Source organism: Rhinolophus hipposideros, assembly GCF_964194185.1.
Source record: "Rhinolophus hipposideros genome assembly, chromosome: 22".
Lineage (NCBI taxonomy): Eukaryota > Metazoa > Chordata > Mammalia > Chiroptera > Rhinolophidae > Rhinolophus > Rhinolophus hipposideros.
Genome location: NC_138068.1, coordinates 9,025,540 through 9,046,537, shown reverse-complemented (window position 1 = coordinate 9,046,537; position 20,998 = coordinate 9,025,540). Strand labels below are relative to the sequence as shown.

The 20,998-nt window shown below is 44.4% G+C and overlaps 1 protein-coding gene across 1 annotated transcript in view; it reads left to right on the top strand.

The window, feature by feature from the left end:
* Nucleotides 1-20,998, top strand: part of PTPN1 (protein tyrosine phosphatase non-receptor type 1) — a 60,998-nt gene that overhangs the window by 33,323 nt on the left and 6,677 nt on the right. Inside the window, exons 2-6 of the mRNA XM_081033546.1 lie at nucleotides 6,891-6,981; nucleotides 9,830-9,930; nucleotides 12,889-12,987; nucleotides 18,479-18,616; nucleotides 20,481-20,690. Coding sequence (XP_080889672.1) covers nucleotides 6,891-6,981; nucleotides 9,830-9,930; nucleotides 12,889-12,987; nucleotides 18,479-18,616; nucleotides 20,481-20,690 — 639 coding nt within the window. The remainder of the gene's footprint in view (nucleotides 1-6,890; nucleotides 6,982-9,829; nucleotides 9,931-12,888; nucleotides 12,988-18,478; nucleotides 18,617-20,480; nucleotides 20,691-20,998) is intronic.

Here is a 20,998-nt window from a genome sequence, read left to right as displayed (position 1 = left end):
TCCATGCTTGTGGATCATTTTGAGTGGGAGGCCTTTTGTTTCCTTTTGTTCTTGTTCTGTTTTTGAGCCTAGCTGTGCCTTTGTGCTTTCCTCTATACTTAATGGACCATTGCTTTGTGTTTAGAGAGGGTGTACGTATATGTGTAAGTGTGAAATCGGTCCCACGGTCTCCACCAGATGTTCCCCTTGCCAACTTCCTGAAGGGTATTTCATACCTCCCATTCCTGCCCTCAGCCTCTCGTTTGTGGGGAATTTGTAAAGCAATTAGATTATGCTTTTTATCATGTCATTTTCCAAATGTACATAATTGTTCTGTTAGTGATTTGTAACTCCATTATTTTTTTAACCTTGCCCCAGACCAGTGCACAAGATGACCCAACACTTCCTCAAGCTCTGGCTGGGGTGATTATTGTATATCCTGCTGCCTTTCAGAAGCTGACTAATTTTGTTCCTTCCTCCCTCCTCTCTCTGTCTCTCAGCTACCACATGAGATTCTTAGGTGCTTGGTTTACTTCTTAGCATCTTTTTAAATTCAGTACATAATCATTTAACAATTTAAACAAAAACAAGCTTGTTTTATTGATTAAATTTTAAGTTTTTCTTTATTATCTAATCATTGTAGTTTATCTTAAAAATTAACAATATTGAGTATATGATTTCTTACATATTGATTACATAAATGTATAAATATAATACAAATATTTTCCTGAGGTTTTTATAGTAAATTATATTGTTCCAGAAATGTCCATAAATAAAAGATACAGCATTGCCTTCAACTTGAAAGACATTTAACCTCTGACTTTGAGGATTTGCATGTTCCTCAGAGAACACTTGGTTATACAGAAATTTCATGCTCTCTTTATAATGAGATTTATGATTAACAAAATTTGTTCAACACACATTATTTTGAAGATTTGGTTTCTAAATATTTAGACCAGCCACAGACACACACCCATTTCTATATATATCTCCCTACTCGGTGACAACTACTGCAGGAGTTCCAGGAAATGTACACCCTGTGTGTTCACTTACTGCATTTTAAATTATTGCCTTCACTGTACTTCTGCAGTTCCCTTCAGTGTAGCTCACTCGGTCCATTTCTGAGAGCCAGTAGCTTCCATAAAGTACTAGGTAGCAGCTCGAACAATCAAATTAGGCATCCATTTGTAAAGTGGGGGGTGGGGCAGCATAGGAGATGTTGAAGGTGGTAAGGGATTCACCGTAGGCCTTGCAAATAAACGGTATCACTGGAGTTCTTTCTTCCTCGAGACTTTTAAAACATATCACTGTCAGAACTATTAAAATATAACCCTTCTTTGAATCCATGTTGTAGTAACTATTTTGGTGCTGTCTTGTCAGGAGGCCGTATGACCCAATTGCAAAGCAAAATAATATAGTTATTATTATTGCAATCACTCTCAGTTTGTAACAAGTAAGTAATTGTAACAAGAAAATAGGATTGGATCAGACGTTTGCTTAAACATATTCCCTTTCAGGGACATTTCTATTCCATAAAATGAAGCATATTGGTAAGAAATTAAGGACTCCAAGCTTTGGGAGCCATTCAGTTAACAAAATTAGGCTGAGTGCCTACTCTGGGCTTGGGCCTCAGCTAGGAGGGGCTAGAGAGGTGAGAGTCCAGGCCATTCTTATCAGACTCTAGCTGTTAAAGGGCTGAGGTATGCTGTCTCTACCTGTCACAGGTCAAATAGTTTGAAAATGAACAGTGCATTTTATCACAGAACCAATAAAAAGACATTCACCCAATTGTGAGATTAAAAAGCGTGTTCAAGTCAAAATTGCTACGTTTAACTTAATGAAGTGCTTACTGTAAACATGAAAATATTTTTGCAAGGCTGGACTGGCTTTTGTGCCTCTGTGTTTTCAAGAAAAACAGAAGTCTCAGATCACAAATTGTCAGCTTTTCACCCAAGTTTGGCTTTTTGCCTAATTGGATTTGCGAGGTATTTGAATAATGGATAATAAGCTTTCCTGAATAAATACAGAAATTGAATCACTCTGGGCATTAATTCATTCTGTTTCCAGAGCTTTATAAGTATGATATCCCCATGTATTCATTGGGAAATCATCTGTTACCTTGTTAAATTACTGCCATGGCATTCCTGAAACACTGAGGTACGCTTTGAATGATTCTAGAAATACTCAGTGTTTTCATTTAGGGCATATTTCTGGGAACCTGTTTCATGGCAAGTTTATTATTTCCTTTTTAGCTTGGCTCCTAAATTTACCCACCGTTCATCTTCTCATCATTAGCTTTATTTTAAGGCCTTTATTTTCTTTTATTTTCTCTTTGTGGGAATTATATGTATTTAGTGGATTATTTAATCCTAGATCAGCATAATAAAAGGTCTTCTAGGGATATTTTACTCTTGGCATGGAAGTCACCTCACACTTGTTCATTAGGGAGTAATCTGCTTTTTCTTTGGCTGTTGGAAAGTTAGCCTACCTTTCATGCAGTTTTTGAATACGGAAAGCGTGTAATTCTGTATAGTTTTCTGGTTCAGCAGTCTGCTCAGTTTCTAAACAACTATTGGCAATTATCTTTAATTTTAAAGGTACTTTATCACGCCTCAATTTTAAGACTATAATTCTGGCATTTTATTATATGAAACGAAATATAAATACTTGTATTCAGAGCATACATGTATTTCCCACATGCCATTCTAAAGTAGAGAGGCATTTAAATGGGTATATTTTATTGTTTGTAAATTATACCTCAAAGTTGATCAGAAAAATTTACTGAACTATACACTTAAGATCCATGCATTTTACTCTATGAGTAAGTACATCTTAATTTGAAAATCTATTTTTAAAAAACTTATTTAAATACCTTTTATTTTTCCCTTTATTAAATGACATATCCAAGTTTCGCTCTCTCTTTTTACTACCAAAAAAGTACGTATTAATAATCTTGTCTGAATAAAGTCAATTGCACACTACAGTTGATATTTTGGCCCTTATTAACTCAGTATTCAGTGATTTATCGATATTAATTATTTCTTCCACCTTTATCCAGCCACACCATCTGGACTAACCTGATTGTTTCACCCCACGAGGCAGAATTGGTACCTATTGCTAAATGCTTCCAAATAATAATATATAGAACAACAAATTTAAGACTTAGATTTTTATTTTTTCAAGTTATTTTTCTGTGCTCTGGAGCACTTCCCTGGAAGCTTAACCTTATCCATAAATGATTGTGTGTGTGTGTGTGTGTGTGTGTGTGTGTGTGTGTGTGTGTGTGTTCTGGATTCGTTTGTTTAATCTCAGGTAGGTTTCTAATCTATTATCATGCTTTTAAATTATTGGCTTATCTTTAGTGTGAGTCAAAAACTCCTCCCTGCCACTTTGCAGTGTTTTAAATAAGTAGAACAGCAGAATGTGGGCATTCTTTCTTAACCCAAGTTGAATATGCACATGGCTTAAGAAGTTAAATAGTACCATAATAGGTTTATAATAAAATCCAGTTATTGGCTTGCCCACACCACGGACCATTCCTCCAGTGTTTTCTTCTCACAATGACTGTTTTCAACTCTTAGAGCTACGATTCTAGCTTGTACATATACCCATATTTCTAAGGAACATGCTTATCCTTTGATTCATTAATTTAGACCTTTACTAAGCTAAATTTCGTTTTCTTAAACAGCCGTCTCCTGCTTTTCCTCCCTTTTGCTTCCCCTCCCATTTTTCCTATAGTTAGAAGTGCCTTGCTTTTTTCATTTGCATAGTTTTCTTTCTACCTATTGCTAATTCTTCCCATACCTTCTAGTAGCCTCTCAGAACAATTTCCACAAGGTCACTCAGCACTATCCAATAGAAATACAATGCAACCATCATATCTAATTTTACACTTCCTAGTAGCCACAGCGAAAGGGTTAAAAGAACCAAACGAAATTAATAATGTAGTTTACTTAACCCAATATGTTCAACATGTTATTTTAGCAAATAATATTTAAAATATTTGAGGTATTTTATTTTCTTTTTTTTAGTACTAAGTCATTAGCATCCAAAGTGTATTTTTACACTTTACACAACATCTCTTTACAGACTGGTCAGGTCTCGAGTGTTTCAGCAAGCACGACTAGTGGCTGCTGTATTGCACGGAGCGATTTCAGGTGATTTGTTGGTTTCAGGTTTCGGTTTTTTTCCTTGCAGACATCCCTACTGGAGACCATCCCTCTCCCCTCTGGGTGGGCTGGTCGCTAGGCCTGGCACGCAGAGCTGTCATCTTAAACTTCCTTTGCTTTTCTTCTCTATCGGATTCCCTATTCCTGGATGTCAGGTCTTCTTGCACTTTCTCTGGTTCTTTCGGTCACAGTTGGTACACAGACAGAGGCACGTTGTTGACACCTCTGTCTCTTGAATCGTTCTGCTCTGTTCTGGCCTGCCTGCCTCCTTGGTCTGTACATACGCGTCATCCTGGGAACTCCTCCTCCTTTCACAGTTTTTGTGGAAATTCCCTTTGCCTTTGCTCATGTGTCAAATTTTTTTTCCCCCTTGTGTGTTTTTCTCTTTCTTGGTTTATTTCTTAAGAACCCTCAAGGAGGAGACATGCTGCAGTGGGTTGCTGAGAAAAGGGAGCATGTTTTTGAGACCTTGCATATCCGGAAATGTTTTTGTCCCTTCTCACTCAGTGATTACTAGGCTGGATGTAGAATTCTAGGTTGAAAATCCTTTTTCTGCAGAATTTTGAAGGCATTGCCCCATTGCCGTCTAGCTTTCAGTGTTCTGGCAAAGTTAGAAGCCATTCTTATCACCTTGTCCTTTGAAAGTCATCTATTTTTTCTTCTTGCGAACCTATAGAATTTTCTCTTTGCAGGATTCAGGAATTGCAAATGAATGTGCTTAGTATGTTTTTATCATTATGATGAGCACTTGATGGGTCTGGAAGATTTCCTTGAACTATTTTTTGCTGTTTTCTTTCCTTGTATTTTGTTTTGCCTAATTTTCTATTGTGGTTGTTTTGGGGTGGTTTTTTTTTTTTTTTTTTTTTTAGCTTTACTTTCTGGGAGGATTTCTTCTGTTTATCTTCTGACTCTTCAATTAAGCTTATCATTTCTGCTATCTTGTTTCTAAGTTCCAGGTGACATTTTTGTTTATTTTATGTAACATCCTGTTCTTAATTCATGGTTACAATATCTTATCTTTCTGAATATATTAATATACATTTTTAAAGCTTTCTTTTTTTCTGCAGTTTATTTCCTCCATTTTTCCCCCCCCTTTTTTTTTTTTTGGTCTTATAAATCCGTTTGTAATCAGTGGCTGTCTGCATGTGATGAAGGCTAGGAACTGACAGGGCAGACAGAGCTCGGAGCAGGTGTAAGAGGCTTGTTCCTGCTGCTCTGGCTGCGGGGCCTCTGGGGGGCTTGTCAGTTGCACACCCTCATGATAATAACTTTAGGTCTTTCTTCTGGTCTGCTCCGATCATCTAGAGAACACTCTGCCTCCTGATTTATGTTTTCCAGAAAATCTCCAGGTTGCTGCTGAGGCGTGAGGTGGCAGTCACGCTCCAGCAGGAAGGAGGGTAGTGGGGGGGTGGGTGGAGATCCAGTTCCTCTCAGGACAGTTCCACCCCATCCCCTGCATCGAATCTCCCCCCCGCCCCCACTTCCAGAGAGGCAGCACTGCCTGAGCCTTCCAAGGATTCTGGTGGAAATCAGGGCAGTTAGCAATCTCAGTCTTGCCAACTACTAATCAGTATGATTCCAGCTTCCAAAGTTCGGTTGTTGTTGTCTTCTCTCCTGTTCTCCCCTTGTGCAGTTTGCCTTTCTTTTTTTTTTTTTTTTAATGGTGGTAAAATATACATAAAAAAGTTACCATTGTAACCATTTCTCGGTGTACAGTTTGGTGTCATTAAGTGCATTCATATTATTGTGTGGGTTTGTCATTTAATAATCGACAAATTAAAAAGGAAATTTTTATGTGATTTAGTGGTATTTTAGCAGGGCAAAATTAGATATATACGATCAGTCTAGCACGAGGCGTACTTCAGGTTTTCTGTTAATCCAGGCACGTCCTCTTTCTGACAGTTTAGTGTAGTGGGATTTTTTATCATCTCCTAAGAAAGCAGTTGGATAGTTTATTAGCATAAAAGTGCATTTTATCTGTTCTTACTGTAGTTTTATAAAAGGTTGCATATGGAACTCCCGGGCCTGACATTCCGGGCTCTCCAAGATCTGGCCTACGCACCTTTGTGCGCCAGCCATCTGTCGTCATTCCTCCCCACCAGCCCACTCCTGTCACTTGCATAAGATGTGAACTCCAGGGTGACCGGATGGCTCAGTTGGCTCAGTTGGTTAGAGCACGAGCGAGCGCTCAACAACAAGGTTGCCATTCAATTCCCGCATAGGATGGTGGGCTGCGCCCCCTGCAACTAAAGATGGAAAATGGCGACTGGACCTGGAGCTGAGCTGCGCCCTCCACAACTAGATGGAAGGACGACTTGGAGCTGATGGGCCCTGGAGTAACACACTGTTCCCCAATATTCCCCAATAAAAATTAAAAAGCAAAAACAAAAACGTGAACTCCAGCCCCCATGCCTTTGCTGTGCTGGGTGTTCCGGGTGTTCCTGACTGGAATGCCACACCCCTTGCTGTCTCCCTGGCCTCTTCCGCATATTCCAGTTCCCAGCCCCACACCACTTCCTCCTACCCCAGGCATAGGGTTGTTGCTCTTCTGTTTTTCTCTCATGACCTTGGACATGCCTCTGAATTATCACCTTGAGTTTCCCACACTGCCTGGCTTTCTTTGATGTGTTTCTGCAGTGGGTCTTCCTATGCCTGGCACACAGCCCATGTTTGGTTAAATGTCCGGATGAATTCCTGATACCAGAGATTTCAAAAGACAACTCTTTATCCTTTTTTTTGTAGGATATCCGACACGAAGCCAGTGACTTCCCATGCAGAGTGGCCAAGCTTCCCAAGAACAAAAACCGAAACAGGTACAGAGATGTCAGTCCCTGTAAGTATTCACATCGCCATTACTGGTCTCACTGGTCTCCCTGCTTCCATTGCGTGGGCTCTTCCTCAGCTGCAGGGCCTCTCAGTCAAGACTCCTGTGGCCCCGGGGTTTGGTAATAAATCAGTAGCAATAGCGATTTATGACTTGATTGTTTCCTATTATAAAGGCATTAGAGACTTATAGTACTGGTTCATTTTTCTACCATTGTAGAAGGGGTAAGGTTTCAATTTCTGGAAAATTCAGCTAAGTTCAAAGCACTTTTTTTTAGCTTTGACAATTTTTCTGATGAATCATTTTCCTACCAGCTGAAGCAGAGTGTAGCAGGCATAATATAACCTTTTCTGGATGACTCAGCAGCAGTATTATTAGACCCCAAGCATTATATTGAAGTGTAATGATGCCCTGCGCGGGCATTGAGGGGTGGGAGCTGTTCATGCCCTCCTGAAGACACAGGTCAGCGCGCTTGTGGAGTTCTGCCCACCCCACACCCTGCCGCCATCATCACATTTCTAGCTCTTTCCTGCCATTAGCTCTCAATGTGCCTGCTAGCCTCTGGCAGCCTCCTCTGCCTTCTGAGTACTTGGCTCTCAACCTACTGATATCTTGAAAGTAAATAAGTCAACGTGTTAGAATGTCTGTGAAGCAAGAAACGCTGGAACTGAGTAAAGCACGTGAACTTTGCCATCTTCTCAAGGCCACAGAAGCCTTTTGACTCAAGCTGCAGGGTTTTTAGACCTTGTCAGTCAGTAAGGGTTGGGTTATAGCTGCCGACCTCTCCTGTGGCAGTGTTCTCTGCTAGGGACGTAGGTTCTGTGAGGCATCCCGCAAGCAGCCACTTCCTGCTTCCCTCCTGAAGCGCACTGTGCCGTGGCTGTGGGTGGTGGCTTTCGGTGCTCTCTGCAGGAGAGTCGGCAGTGCCCGGCTTCCTGGGAGAGGAGTAGAACTGGTCCTGGATTGGGACAGAGCAGCCTGCCACTGACAGCTGTGTGGCTTTGGGCAACTTGTTCTCTGACCTTCAGTAAAATAGGAGTCACACTGATCTCGTAGAATTGTGTAAGATGAAGTAAAATAACATTAGACACTTAGCCCAGTGTCTCTCTCATAAATGTCGGTGATGGCGGAGATGGTCATTAACTTCAGACGCATACCCGGAATATCTGACGTGCAATTCTACGTTGTCAAGCGACACATGATTGTGCCCCCATCCCTGACACTCTGAGTTAGCATGTCTAGGCTGTGGCACCTCGGAGGTTTTATTTTTTATAAGAACCTCTCCTCGGGTGATTTGCTGTGAGATCTGGCCAGCTGCCTTGAGCTTCAAAGAGCAATCACTGTTCACATTTTTCACCAGTGCCAGGAGTTACCCTTGGTCTCTAGCTTTTGCTGTACTTGCTCTGAATGAGGTAGTAATGTTGTCTTCAACATTCCTTTTCTACATCTTTGCTAAGTTTTATGTTTTCTATGGTTTTATGAATCAGTTTTAGAGGGGGAAAAAGCATTTAAAATGTTTTTCCAGGGAAACATTCCCAAACTTTTCGCCCTTAATCTCACTCCTTATATTTTTCTTTTCTCCCCTACCTCTACTTTCCAGTAGAACAAAGTAATTTGCTTTTTAGGTTATAGGAGTAATGGGAGAATGATGCAAGGTAGATGGGGATCTTGTTATCCATTTGGCAAGTGAAAACCCAATGCTCCAAGGAGGAATTGGTTCCCCAAGGTCACCCAGTGCATTTGAACCCGCTCACATAACCCGCCAATGCCAGTCACATAATTTTTTTGAGATCTTTTATCTTTGTGACCCCATTTAAATATTACCCAAGTATTTCAATTTGTATGAACCTTCCACAATGAGAAACCATATTCCAAACAGTAGCTAATTTTCAAAAACATCTCTTTGGAATCCTTTAGAACAAAAAGTCCCAAATCCCTTATCCCCATTAACCTCTCCTTTCCCATTGGACTGGGGGAGAAGATACTGTTTATGGGTCATCATCAGAGTTCACCATCCCTTGTGTTGTACCAAAAATAAAAACATTCACCTGCTCTTATTAGTTGCACTAGCAGGATAAGGAAAAGTGGCCGTCAGGGAACCATTGCTTTTGTGACAAAGTCATGGTAAAAAGAAAACAAAGTGGCCATGCTTTTTCCGTAACCCTGGCGGAACTTCCAAAGGAGTGTTTATTTTTAAAAACTATTCTGAAAGTTATATTTAATATACTTTCAGTGTTTTGGATTCAAAGCTTATTTTTTCCAGTTAAACTCTCTTTTTAATGTCTTTGATCATAACAGGTTGTGACTTTGAAAGATTTAGAATCATTTAAATATGTTATACTTGAACTTTTTAAAAAACCCTGTGCAAAGAAATTCAAGGTGTGACTTTTCACACTGTGGTATACTTAGGTCATTTAATCTTCAGAACTTTAGACGTAGGTTAAGTTGAGGTGTGCTCATAAATCTTACCCTATAAAAGTATATATTAGGCATCAAAGGACAGATCTTTGACACCCCCTCTCCTGCAGCCTACCAAGTTAAGTTGTGAGGGCAGTAAAAAGTGTCATAGGAAGATATGACCTAAGAACAGATTTCCCAAATAGGACGGAATCATGTTTTAATGTAGTTTATCTCTGTTGCTATTTAGCGTTAAGTTTCAGACACTTCAAAAATCTTTCTGAAAGTACTAGTCATCCCCATATTAATGACTAATGTCAGTTACAAAAGCACAGCGTCAGCCAGTTGGAACGCCCTCAATGCCACCAACTCACCTTCTTTGCTTTCCCTGTGGGGTGCACTGCCTGTGTAGACACTTGGTCCTCCAGAATTAACCTCTGAGTTCTGGTTTGCCTTTCAGTTGACCACAGTCGGATTAAACTACATCAAGAAGATAATGACTATATCAATGCTAGTTTGATAAAAATGGAAGAAGCCCAAAGAAGTTACATTCTTACTCAGGTAAACCTAGGATTGTCTGAAATTTTTTCTAATGGTTTTTGCCTTACTTGATGACAATTTAAGCGTTTACGAGTGCTGTTGCCTACACCTCAAATAAAATCTGCCACGTCCTTTAGAAGGTCAGGCTTTAAATTATCCATAAAAGCAAGGTAGAGGAAAATCCTCCTTCAGAGATTCCGTTGGGTTGCAACACTAATCTTTTCTGTGAAGTACAATATTGCTAGGTTATGGAAAACAGCATTAAAATGGCAGCATTGCCTATGGTCTGTTGACAGAGGCAGCAGATCCGTGGCTAGAGAAGGGCCTGTGCTTTTATTGATTCCCTAAGTATTTGCCTCAGAGCACTGGCTGCTTCTCTAGGAAATCTGAGAGGGTTAGCAGTAGACCAGGAGGAGCCTTTGTCTAGATACCCATTCAGAATTCCTTGGCATGGTCCTCATTCTTCAGGAAAAAAAACTTATTAGATTACGTGAGCAATCGTGCAAAATCACTTACAATTCCCATTGGTTTTTGGCATCTTTATGGGAAAAAAAATCATAAAAGTGGTTTAATAATTGACCTCTTGTGAAACACTTACTGGTATATGACCCAAAACAATGGGTATCTGGGAATGGGGATAAAGAAATTTCTTTTTGGTTAATTTTCTCAAACCATAATCTGTTACCCATAAATGGTCTAATCAGTCTAAGTTCCTCTCTTTTTTTAATCATAATTTTTGTTTTCTCATTCCATATCACTTTGTCCATCTTATGTATGGCTTTGGTTATAGGGCGATTTTGAATATAATTCTGCCTAATATTTGGCAATAAAAATGATGGTGAAGTCAGAAAGTGCTAGGAACAAAAGCTGCGTTGGGTCAGGAAGCTAGATGAGGGCATGTTCGCCACGGTCCCTCTTCCTGCCCCTTTTCATTGTGGCCCAGTTCCTCTCTGTCCATGACAAAAATCAACCCAAGATGCCTCCCAGCCAGTGTATGGGCCATCAGCCACGCAGTGTTCGCTTCTCGGGGTGCTGGTAAGTAAGTTCTAGGTGTATGAGTAGGGGGCAGGCCTTTACCAGACTCTCAGCTTATGGTCCCCCCAGCACGTCTGGGGTGGTTGGAGAGGCTGGGGCTGGTGACAAGGAGGGAGATCCCTGGTGGTGGCAAGCTGGTGGGAAGAGGCAGAGGCCAAGTGGCTTCGTGGGAACTTCTCTTTTTAGAAGTCAAGTCTTACTTTCTGATTTCAGCCATTCAACTTTGGTGTGGGGTCAGGAAGCCCAAAGCAAAGACAGAGCGGGTGTATAAAGTCAAATATAGCATTAGGAAATCACCATGGAAACTTTTGCACCCATGCCCTAGCAATTACTTGGCACATCTGAAGTTCTGTCTGTTTTGTCAGGTGGTACCATGGATAGAGATATAGCTGCTGACATGGTCTCCCTTTGCCCTGGGATTTACAAAAGGGATTAAAGCAGCCTAACCCCAAAGTTGCACCCCTGGATAGTATAACTGAAACATTTCCCAAGCCACGGAACCAAGAAAACCCTGCCCATTTTTCATTTTCATTCATTATGCAAATAATATACATCTGTAGTCTTACTATTTTTTAAAAAAAGAAAAAAACAACCCAGAGATAGAAGTGTAGAAAATAACGTCCGAAGTGCCCACCGTCACCTCCTTCATGAAGGATTGGCTGAGTTTGGTGTGTATCCTTTCAGACCTTACGTGATTTTGAATCCCTCAGACCCGTTCAAAACGGGGGTCATGTTGGGTAGGGAAGGCGACAGTTTAGCAACTGATGAGAGCCACAGAGGCTGCAGCTGTGGAAGACCCAGTGATACCCCGGGGTCCTCATGCCCAGCTCAGAGGATGAGAGGCCCAGCTGCCCAGCGAGGAGGCCATGTGATTCCTGCCTTCCCAGAGCCATTTTTCTGTTGCCTGGGGGAAAGGATTGACATGTAATCCTTGTTTGCGTCTTACATCATGTATGTGGAGTGCGGACCTTTGGTTCAGGCAGCAGGATCGAGATGAGTTCAGGGAAGAATGTAGAGGGCACTGTGGGTTTGCGTGGGCAAGAAAAGTGGCAAGACTCAAAATATGTAAAGAATAAGGAAAATTTGGATGAAAATAGATGAGAATTGAAACCATTCTGGTGAGGTGACAGGTGATGTCCCTTCTAGGCCATACTAAGAATTGAGACAAACTCGGGCCTTCGTACCCTTGTATGCAGTAAACATCTGTGTGCATGGCCAGGTCGGCTAGAGTGAAATGGGCCAGCTGCTTGGCATTCACCGCCCCATCCCCAGCGACATGTTGGGCTGCTTGACTGACCATTTTGTGTCCACATTTCGTAATGTTCCTTGGTCAGGTTTACCATTATTAATAGTAATAACAATAGCTAACATTTTATTGGTTGTTTACTGTGTTCCAGGTACTGTGGGAAGGCCTTTATATGTGCGAACATAGTTCATTTTGAAAATCCTGTGAGTGGGTGCTGTGAATAGTCAAGTGAGATAAGTGGAGAAATGGGCGTGGGAGAGGTGAAATGACTTGTGCAAGGTCAGACAGATAAATGATTGGAGCTGGGACTTGAACCACCAGAAGACTCCCTATTGATTACTTGCCCATGCTGCCTGTCACCTGCACCGAGCAGTTTTGTCCAATATTCCACCCCCCTTAGTGACAGATCCTTGTGGAGCCAGCCCCTCAGCCACCCAGGCCAAACCAGAAAGCAGAATCAGCATTTGTGCTCCGTTGGTCATCCCTGAACCAGCCCTGAGATGCGGCACTGACCTTTCACCATAAGTTAGGAAATAGAACTGTGGTCACTGACCACTGGGCACGGAGGGTTGGATCTCTGTCCCACTCTCTGCCACCACCCTGCTTCAGGGCACTGTCATCTGCTAACTGCCAACATGAGCTTGCACTGGAAAGGTTTATGTGTAAATGGCATGCACGTTGTGGCTTGTGTTTTGCAGGGCCCTCTGCCGAACACATGTGGTCACTTTTGGGAGATGGTGTGGGAGCAGAAGAGCAGGGGCGTGGTCATGCTCAACAGAGTGATGGAGAAAGGGTCGGTAAGTCGTGCCTCCGCCTGCTCCCGTGGCGCTGTTCGCGCGCATCTGTCCAGAGTTCACCATCTTTCCATTGCTTTTATAGTTCTTTCACAGTGTCTTTTGCATAAAAAAAAGTTAAAGAAGCACTACATAAATACATGTTTATTATAAATAAGTCAGATACGTAAGTGCATTTAAAGGAAGGAAAAATAAAATTGCCCTTGGCCTGTCAGCCCCACCCGTGAGCCTCTGGGTTTGGTGTGTGTGCTCAGCTTCGCCCTGACCTGTGGTTCCTGCGCGGCTGCTGTTGCGTCAGGAGCTGTGTGTGTGGGCCTAATGTTCTTCGGAAAAGCCAGTGTCTGCTGTGCCTTCACCATCCCGGCTTTTCTGGCTGTGGGAGCTGCTGCGGGCTGGATTTGCCTGCGGCTCGTGGCCATTCTCTTCAGTGGGGATGTTGTCTGCTTGCGCATTTACTTTGGGATTAGTGTCATCCTTTCATCCAAGTTCTCTGCAACTCTTAAAACAGCCCTGGGGTTGTACGTGGACCAGAGGTGTTTGTTCAGGTCGTCACCCTGTGTGCGCCTGTCGCTTTAGCCACACCTCTACCCCCTGCCTTTCAACTTGCTCCCCTCTGTCTGTTCTGACCTTGCATCTCAAATGATCCTTCTAAAGCCAGCCTCACCACACCTTTTCCCAGCGGAGAGCCCTCCTGGGGCTCCCCACTGCCTCCCAGTGGGGCTGGCAGTATGGCTACGGGTTGGGCCCTCCTTATCCTGGACCCTTTTCCCACCTCTAACTCCAAACTCCAGTCAGAACACACCTTTTTTCTTGCCATCTTGTCATGTTCTCTGAGCTAAGGATCTGAATCACAGTATGTACCCTCACCCCACTTCCAGGGGTCCTCAGCTTGCTTCCCTCTGGTCAGCCATGGCATGTGCCCTCCCTTCCCACATGGCTCGCTCTGCGGATGGCCTGTCAAAGGCCTGTCTCCCGTGAAGGCTGCATGTGTGCTTGGCACAAGTGTGGCATTCAACAGAGCGAATAGGTGCCATATCCCCACTACCCAGGCCCTTCCCTCTTCCTCCGACACTGCCGGCACCTGCGGGGCTCTCCAGCCTCAGACGTGAGGCCCTGGGGGAAGGTGAGCTGAGGATTAGAGACCAGCGGGAACGTGTGCCCAGGCCTGGCCAGGGGCTGGCACTGTGCTCTCGGGGGCTCGGCTGGGCACTGCTCTCACAGCTGTCCTGGCCGCCTGGTTGCCAGAAGAACATGAGGGCTCCGGAGAAACCACCCCTCCAAAGAAAGCACAGTGGTGGCCCTAAAGGGTAAAAATAAACTGCTAGAAGTAACACATTGGAGGAAACTTGAGCAGTGAAAACAGGAGGCATTCACCACAAAGCCTCTTCGCTCCCCCCACTAAAGACACAGACTCGATTACTCACGGCAGATAATTCTCTTACCACAGCACGTTTAAAATCATATATTTTTGCCTCTGTCCCCTTTTCTTAAAGGAACATACTTCTTCGCTCAGTAATAATAAAGAGCTTACCTGAGTGTTCAATTGATGAAATAATGCTGCTTAGAAAAAAATGTTCTCGTTGAAAGTGGTTTTTAATTTTTTTCTGCTTCAGTGGCTTGATTAATAAAATGTGAAGTTGCAAGTGTGAAGCCAACCCCCACCTGTCACCACTCTTGTCAGTTTTTTTGAATAAAGAAACAAAACATGGGGTTCCCACAGTGCACATTCCGCAAGGTAAAAAAGGGGAGACGTGTGAGGGTGTGCCCCGCGAGTCAGCATTCAGGGTCTCAGCCCGGGCACTGCTGGCATTTGGGCCGGTCATTCTCTGGGGCCATCCTGTGCATTGGAGGATGTTTAGCAGCTTCCTGGCCTCCACCCTCCAGATAGCTGTGGCACTCTCGTCCCCAGTTGTGGCCACCAAAAATGTCTCTTTGGTGTTCTCGCAGAGGCAGAATTGTCCTCTGTTGAAAACCACTGTTCTAGATGGTGTTACGGGTTGGGAGTTTTAAAATCAAGACTTCTTTATTCAAAAATCGTCAGATATGGTAGCATTTGCTTTTTATTTGTTGCTAAAAGTTCAAGTAAAACCTCTGTTGTTTGCACAAGGTTTGCTTTAGTTGCTGTTGTCATAGTACAAGGACTGTTGTAGTTACATGTTCGTCACCAGGCCTTGCTCTTGGTGGTCTCCCACCCAAGGCTGACCGTAAGTGGACCATAGATCCACCGAAACAGTCTTTCCCCTTGGATTGCTGTTGGCCATAAAAACACATGGCTGGCTGGTTTCGCTGCACTTGACTGTGATAGCGTGACAGTAAGTAGTCCCTGTTTTCCTTTGTAACTGTTCTTTTCACTCAGGGTCATTTGGGCATGAAAATTGGCATGAAAAGCCACATGTGGTTTGACATTTTCAATTCAACATCAACATCATCACCCTTTTAAAGGCTGACTGGGAAAAATTATAAGAAGTTACAGCATCTTATGTGCTCAGCTAATCTAATTATAAACTATCCACACAGCCCCTGGTAAAAACCAGCTTACAGAGCGTTTCCATTTACTGCGTATTTGTTTTCTGGTTTCCTTCCTTCACCAAATAGTGTAGGATGTTCCCCTCTTATTTTTGGCAAACTGCCTATTACCCTTTTGGGACTCCGTGCTTCCTAAAAAACAGTGCAGAAAATGATTGTGTTAGGCTGTAGTCCTCCAAACAGCCGAAGTTCTCATTGGTTTTGGTTTCCATGTTGACTTGAGGCGTGTCCATATGGAGTGCGTTATGCATGTTAGTAGGGGTAGGACTGTCGTGTAGGCAGGGGAGACACACAGGGCAAGTTGAACTACTACTCCAGAAGTGTCGCCCGGGTCTCTCTCCTGAAATCTCTACTAAAGATGCTATTTGATTTCAGCCGCTTCTGTGCTTGAGACTCTGGATTTTGTATCAGAGGTACCTGAGGCCTTGTCCTCTTGTACTCTGCTTAGTTTTGTGTTCATCATTCTTTTGGACAGCAAATCGTCCATCCCAGGGTCACTGCAGATGACTTTCACAGATAGTTCCTAAGATTGCCAAGGACTCGCTCATACCCACCTTCATGGCAGTAACAGCAGCTCTGACAACACTGCCACGTTGCTGTTTGGCGCCGATCCAAGACATGCCCTGATCCGAATCCTGGTGAAGGACTGCTTTCTAATGAAATACATCTCCTGTTCAGGTCAATTTGTATCAATTTAATAGGACAAGAGGAAGCAGTGATCTTGTGCTTATTTTTTTGTTTCGTTTTCGTTTGTGTGTTTAAAACAAAATTGTCTACAGGAAATGACAGAGCAGAGCATGGCATGTTACTGGAGATGCCTGAGTTCTCTAAAATAAACATCAGTTGATTGATTCTTAGCGTTGCCAGAGTTCCTGTTATAGCGTTCCAAAGTCTTGGTCTTTACACAGATTACGGAGGTTTACTAGGCTTTACATTCAGTTTTGAAAGTGAGTACTTGCTGTGTGGAGGTGGGATTGAAAAGACTCGCCCTCCCTGCCCGTGAGACGTGAAAACACTGGCCGCTTCTTGGGCGGCATCTGGCCATTGTGCGTCTCTGCTTCTTTGCCCCACTCTCTGCTGGCCGTGTTGAGTGCCCACCCCAGCACATGTGTTGTTGAACCTACCTGGCAGGCTCTTTGTGTCTGTGGTCTTAAGGAGTGACACAGGTCTGATCATTTGAAGTGTGGGAATAAATGCATCCTTTAAAGGTCTTCAAAAGTCTTGCTTCCGGCTGCCCCGCTCATTTGGCTAAGCGGGGGATCTGCCGTGTCATTCATGCTTCTGTGTCCTGAGTGGCAGAATTGCCGCCCTGCTGACAGATTGGCCCCAGTGCAGGACTTGGTCTTTCGCAGCTCATCATCAATGTGGAGGGGTGACATGGGTGACAGTGGCTCACACGTTCACACAGGCCTGGGTCCGGGCTCTTTAGAAAGTCCATTAGCCTTCTGTTTGGGGACCATGAAGTTTGATGCTGTGTTGCCAGCACTTCCTGGTGTTTCTTGATTTGTCACTGTCTCCGTTTTTGTTTTGTTTCTTGGGCAGTGTGCAGCTTCAGTAGAGCAGGACCAGTGGGCGTCTGTGCTCTCGTCACCCTCCTCAGTCCCAGGGCATGCACAGGTTCCCGCTCCTGCCGCCAGAGTCGCTATGGTCAGGCCTCCACTGGCCTCGTTCCCGCTGCTCCTCTTACGTGGGCTTCACTGCCTGGGAGATCCTAGTCGTCCTTCCAAACACACCTTTGTCACAGGCTGCTTCTTCCATCAAGCCTTCTCTGATCTCTTCCGTAACCCCGGCTGACCTGAAATAGTTACCTCTTCTGAATTCCCAGGGCACAGCCATAGCGTTTCCCCCTCAGCAGTTCCCTTGTCACTGTCTTGTCACTGCTGAGCATAAACAGTCTCTCCTGATAGACAGGCTGGCCCTGCAGGAACTCCCTCCACCTCCTGTGGCATTTCAGACACAGTCCTTGACCTCAGAGGAGGTGTGCAGTGGGCGAATGCGTTTGCAATTACAAGTGTCTTGAATTTGTGTCATTTCCCAAAGAGCTGTTCACACACACTGATGTTTCATTTGATGGAAGTTATAACATTGAGCTTCCCTCTGCCTCGGCCCATGGTCAGTCCTGGCTCCCAGACCTTGCAGCTTAGCCCCGCCCACCTGCTGCGTCGGTCCATCAGTCATCAGCAAGTAGAGATTGTAAGTAACTGGCGCGGAATCTTAGCTCAAGTAAAGTGTCCCACAAAATTTGAGTCAAATTCTTTTTCTTAAACTCTAAATGAAACCAAATCTTTGTGCGTATGCTTGCTTTAAAGGTAATGTTACACTTAAATCAAGACCATCAAGTAGTTTCTGAAATTATGAAACTAGAACATAAAATGTGTTTTTCTGAACTGAGTAAAACCAGAATGAAAAGGTGGGATGAGACAGTGGGTGACCCCAGGCCTTGGAAGACCCCCTCTGCAAGCCTTCTCCAAATAGGTTTCATTTGATGACAGCCCTTCAGCCTTTCCGTGTTGTACATGGAGTCTCTTCTAGTCGTATCTTCAATTAGCCCATATGTTCCCCAGGGTCAGGAGTCTACATTATGCCGACAGCACCGATTAGGTACTTGACAATCTTTGAAATGGCTGCATGAAGCTATCTGTGAGAGACTAAACCTTTTGTGCAGTCTGGCTTCGCCTCGTGAATGACAGGGAAAGGATCAGAACCCTGAAACACCTCATTGTGTGGATGACCAGGGGGCTGCTAGGTTTGGAAGTCTGTGCCCTTGTGTGCACAACTGTCCTGGCTGGGTCTTCACAGTCCCCTCGCCCTCTCCCCAGGAGGCAGGCAGGTTATGCTGATGGGACTTCCAAGGTCAGAAAACCCCTCGGCTTTGGGTATCATAAAGCTTGTAGAAGATACCCTAAACCCTCAGTCATTGGAAAATGGTCAGTTGCTCACAATAATTCAGTGTTATTTTCTCCCCTAGTTAAAATGTGCACAGTACTGGCCACAAAAAGAAGAAAAAGAAATGATCTTTGAAGATACAAATTTGAAATTAACATTGATCTCTGAAGATATTAAGTCATATTATACAGTACGACAACTAGAATTGGAAAACCTTACAGTAAGTATGGCACACACTTAAGTACTCGGACGGTTAATGGTTGAGGTGTCTTTTCTCTTGAGTGACATTACCTAACGCCCACTTTTCTCTGAGCAAGGTGAGGTTTTGGCACTATGGTGAACAGAGCTTATCTGCTTACTTACCAAGTGACAAGGGGTGCCTGGGGGGCGGGAGGAGAATCTTAGGTACCTCCTTCGCCACAAAGCGCACGCACGCGTTCTCTCTCTCTCTCTCTCTCTCTCTCTCTCTCTCTCTCTCTCTCTCCCTCCCTCCCTCCCTCCCTCCCTGTCTCCCTCCCTCCCTCCCTCCCTCCCTCCCTCCCTCTCCCTCTCCCTCTCCCTCTCCCTCCCTCTCCCTCTCTCTTCCCACCCCCACTGGAGACATGAACCCTGCCGTAGCCATGCACTGAGACTCTAAGGGAGTGATTTATGGAGGGGTTAGATGGAGGATTTTCAGGAATAATGTTGGCAGTAGGTTGGAATGTGCCTGGAGGATTATGTAGTAGACTTTTTTCCATGCTTTTTAGCATCTGCAAGCCTGACATACTAAGAATGACTTCTGGTAAACTTTTGAGAATATTTCTCCTGCTTGTTGAGGGAAGCGGAATTCGGGCTGAGCAGAAGAGGGTGCTGTCTGGGGTGCAGAGCAAATAGCAACTCTTGGAGGCCTTGACATTGGCATCTGTTTGCTTGAACAGACTTTGTTTTTAAAAAGTCTTCCTCAGACATGCGTACCTGCTCAAGTGCAGGTCTAAAAAGAATCCCTTGAGAAAAAGGTAGGCAAGTGTGAGGGAGGGCACAGTGGCATGGCTCCTTACCTTCAAACCTTGTTCCTGTGCCCACTTGAGCAAGGCTTGCTGGCCTTACTTAGCCAGTGACTGGTTCCCATTTACTGTGTGCCCTTCACTTAGTAAAGACCTGGAGTGCTCTCCTCCCAGTGAGAACTACATTTTGGTCACTGCGACTGGAGACCAGGTGTCCACTCTGGGAGTGGACTGTCTGGCTCAGAGGAAGGAGCCAGGCTGGATACAGCACCAGAGGCCATTCTTTTTTCTGCTTCACTGGGAGCAGACTGGGCCAGAGGGAGAAATACTTAGGGCCACGGTCCACGGTCCTCCTTTCAAAAGTTACTGCAACAGGCTCAGAACACAGGCTCTGGAGTCAAGCAAACTTAGATTGGAACTCCTTCTCCCCACTTAATGGTGGGCTGGCCTCCGAGCCTCAGTCTCCTAATCTGGAAAATGGGAATGCTGGGAATCCATACGTGCCTTAAAGGATTGGTGAGAGAACTCAGTGAGTTAATGTGCTCAGTGCTAAAATGAATTCAGTGCTCCGGCGTTCGTCTGTTTAGCGGGGTTTTGAGCCCCACATGGCAACCTTCAGTCTTTGCAGACCGAGCTGGGTACTTTTTTCTCTAAAATGACAACCCTTGTGAAGCCCTGAGTTTCCCAGAGCTGATGCCACACATACGCAGTTCTGGTTTCACTCTTTCGCGTGAAACCTTGTGCTATTTTTATGACAAGGTTACCGTGGGTGGCAATGCAGCATCATTGTGGGGCAGAGAGAAATCAGTTTTGATGACGACAGCAGAGGTGAGAGGGACATTGGAGAAAAGAGGGGGCCGAGACTGGCTCATCCTAATGGAAGTGAAGTCAAAGCAGGAGCAGCCTGCGGTCCGGTGTTGAGCACGGCGCCCAGCACCGCAGTGCGTGGCGTGTGGACCGGGTGCACGGCCCCGGGGAGAAAGGCTGAGCGTTACAGCTGCCTCAGAGTGAGCGGGTGGAAGGGCTCTTGGTGTGGACTTGGAATTTGTGATTGCTGTACACGATTCTCTTAGAATCGCCATGAGTATTTTTCTCTTTCAGTCTAAAGAAACTCGAGAGATCTTACATTTCCACTATACCACGTGGCCTGACTTTGGAGTCCCCGAATCGCCAGCCTCATTCCTGAACTTTCTTTTCAAAGTCCGTGAGTCAGGGTCACTCAGCCAGGAGTATGGCCCGATCGTCGTGCACTGCAGCGCCGGCATCGGCAGGTCGGGGACCTTCTGTCTGGCCGACACCTGTCTCTTGCTGGTAAGGAGGCCCTTGGAGACGCCAGGAAGAGACAGGACCACATTTAAACCTCCGCTCTGGCCTGGCCACAGCTCCTCGGGTATTGTCTCTGCAGTAAATGAGCTTCGAGCTTCACATTTTAACAACTTCCCTCCCCTGAAATAACTTTATGCCAAATAGCTTTGTTTGGAGGGATGCTCTTAATTTTAAAGCGGAATCTAGCTAGATCCAAAGAAGCCCTTGTCTATCATTCTTTCCCCTGTGCTCAGATGGCCCCTGTCTGGCTGCATTTGCTCACATCTTCCCTGCTCTGATTTTCCCTGAGTAGG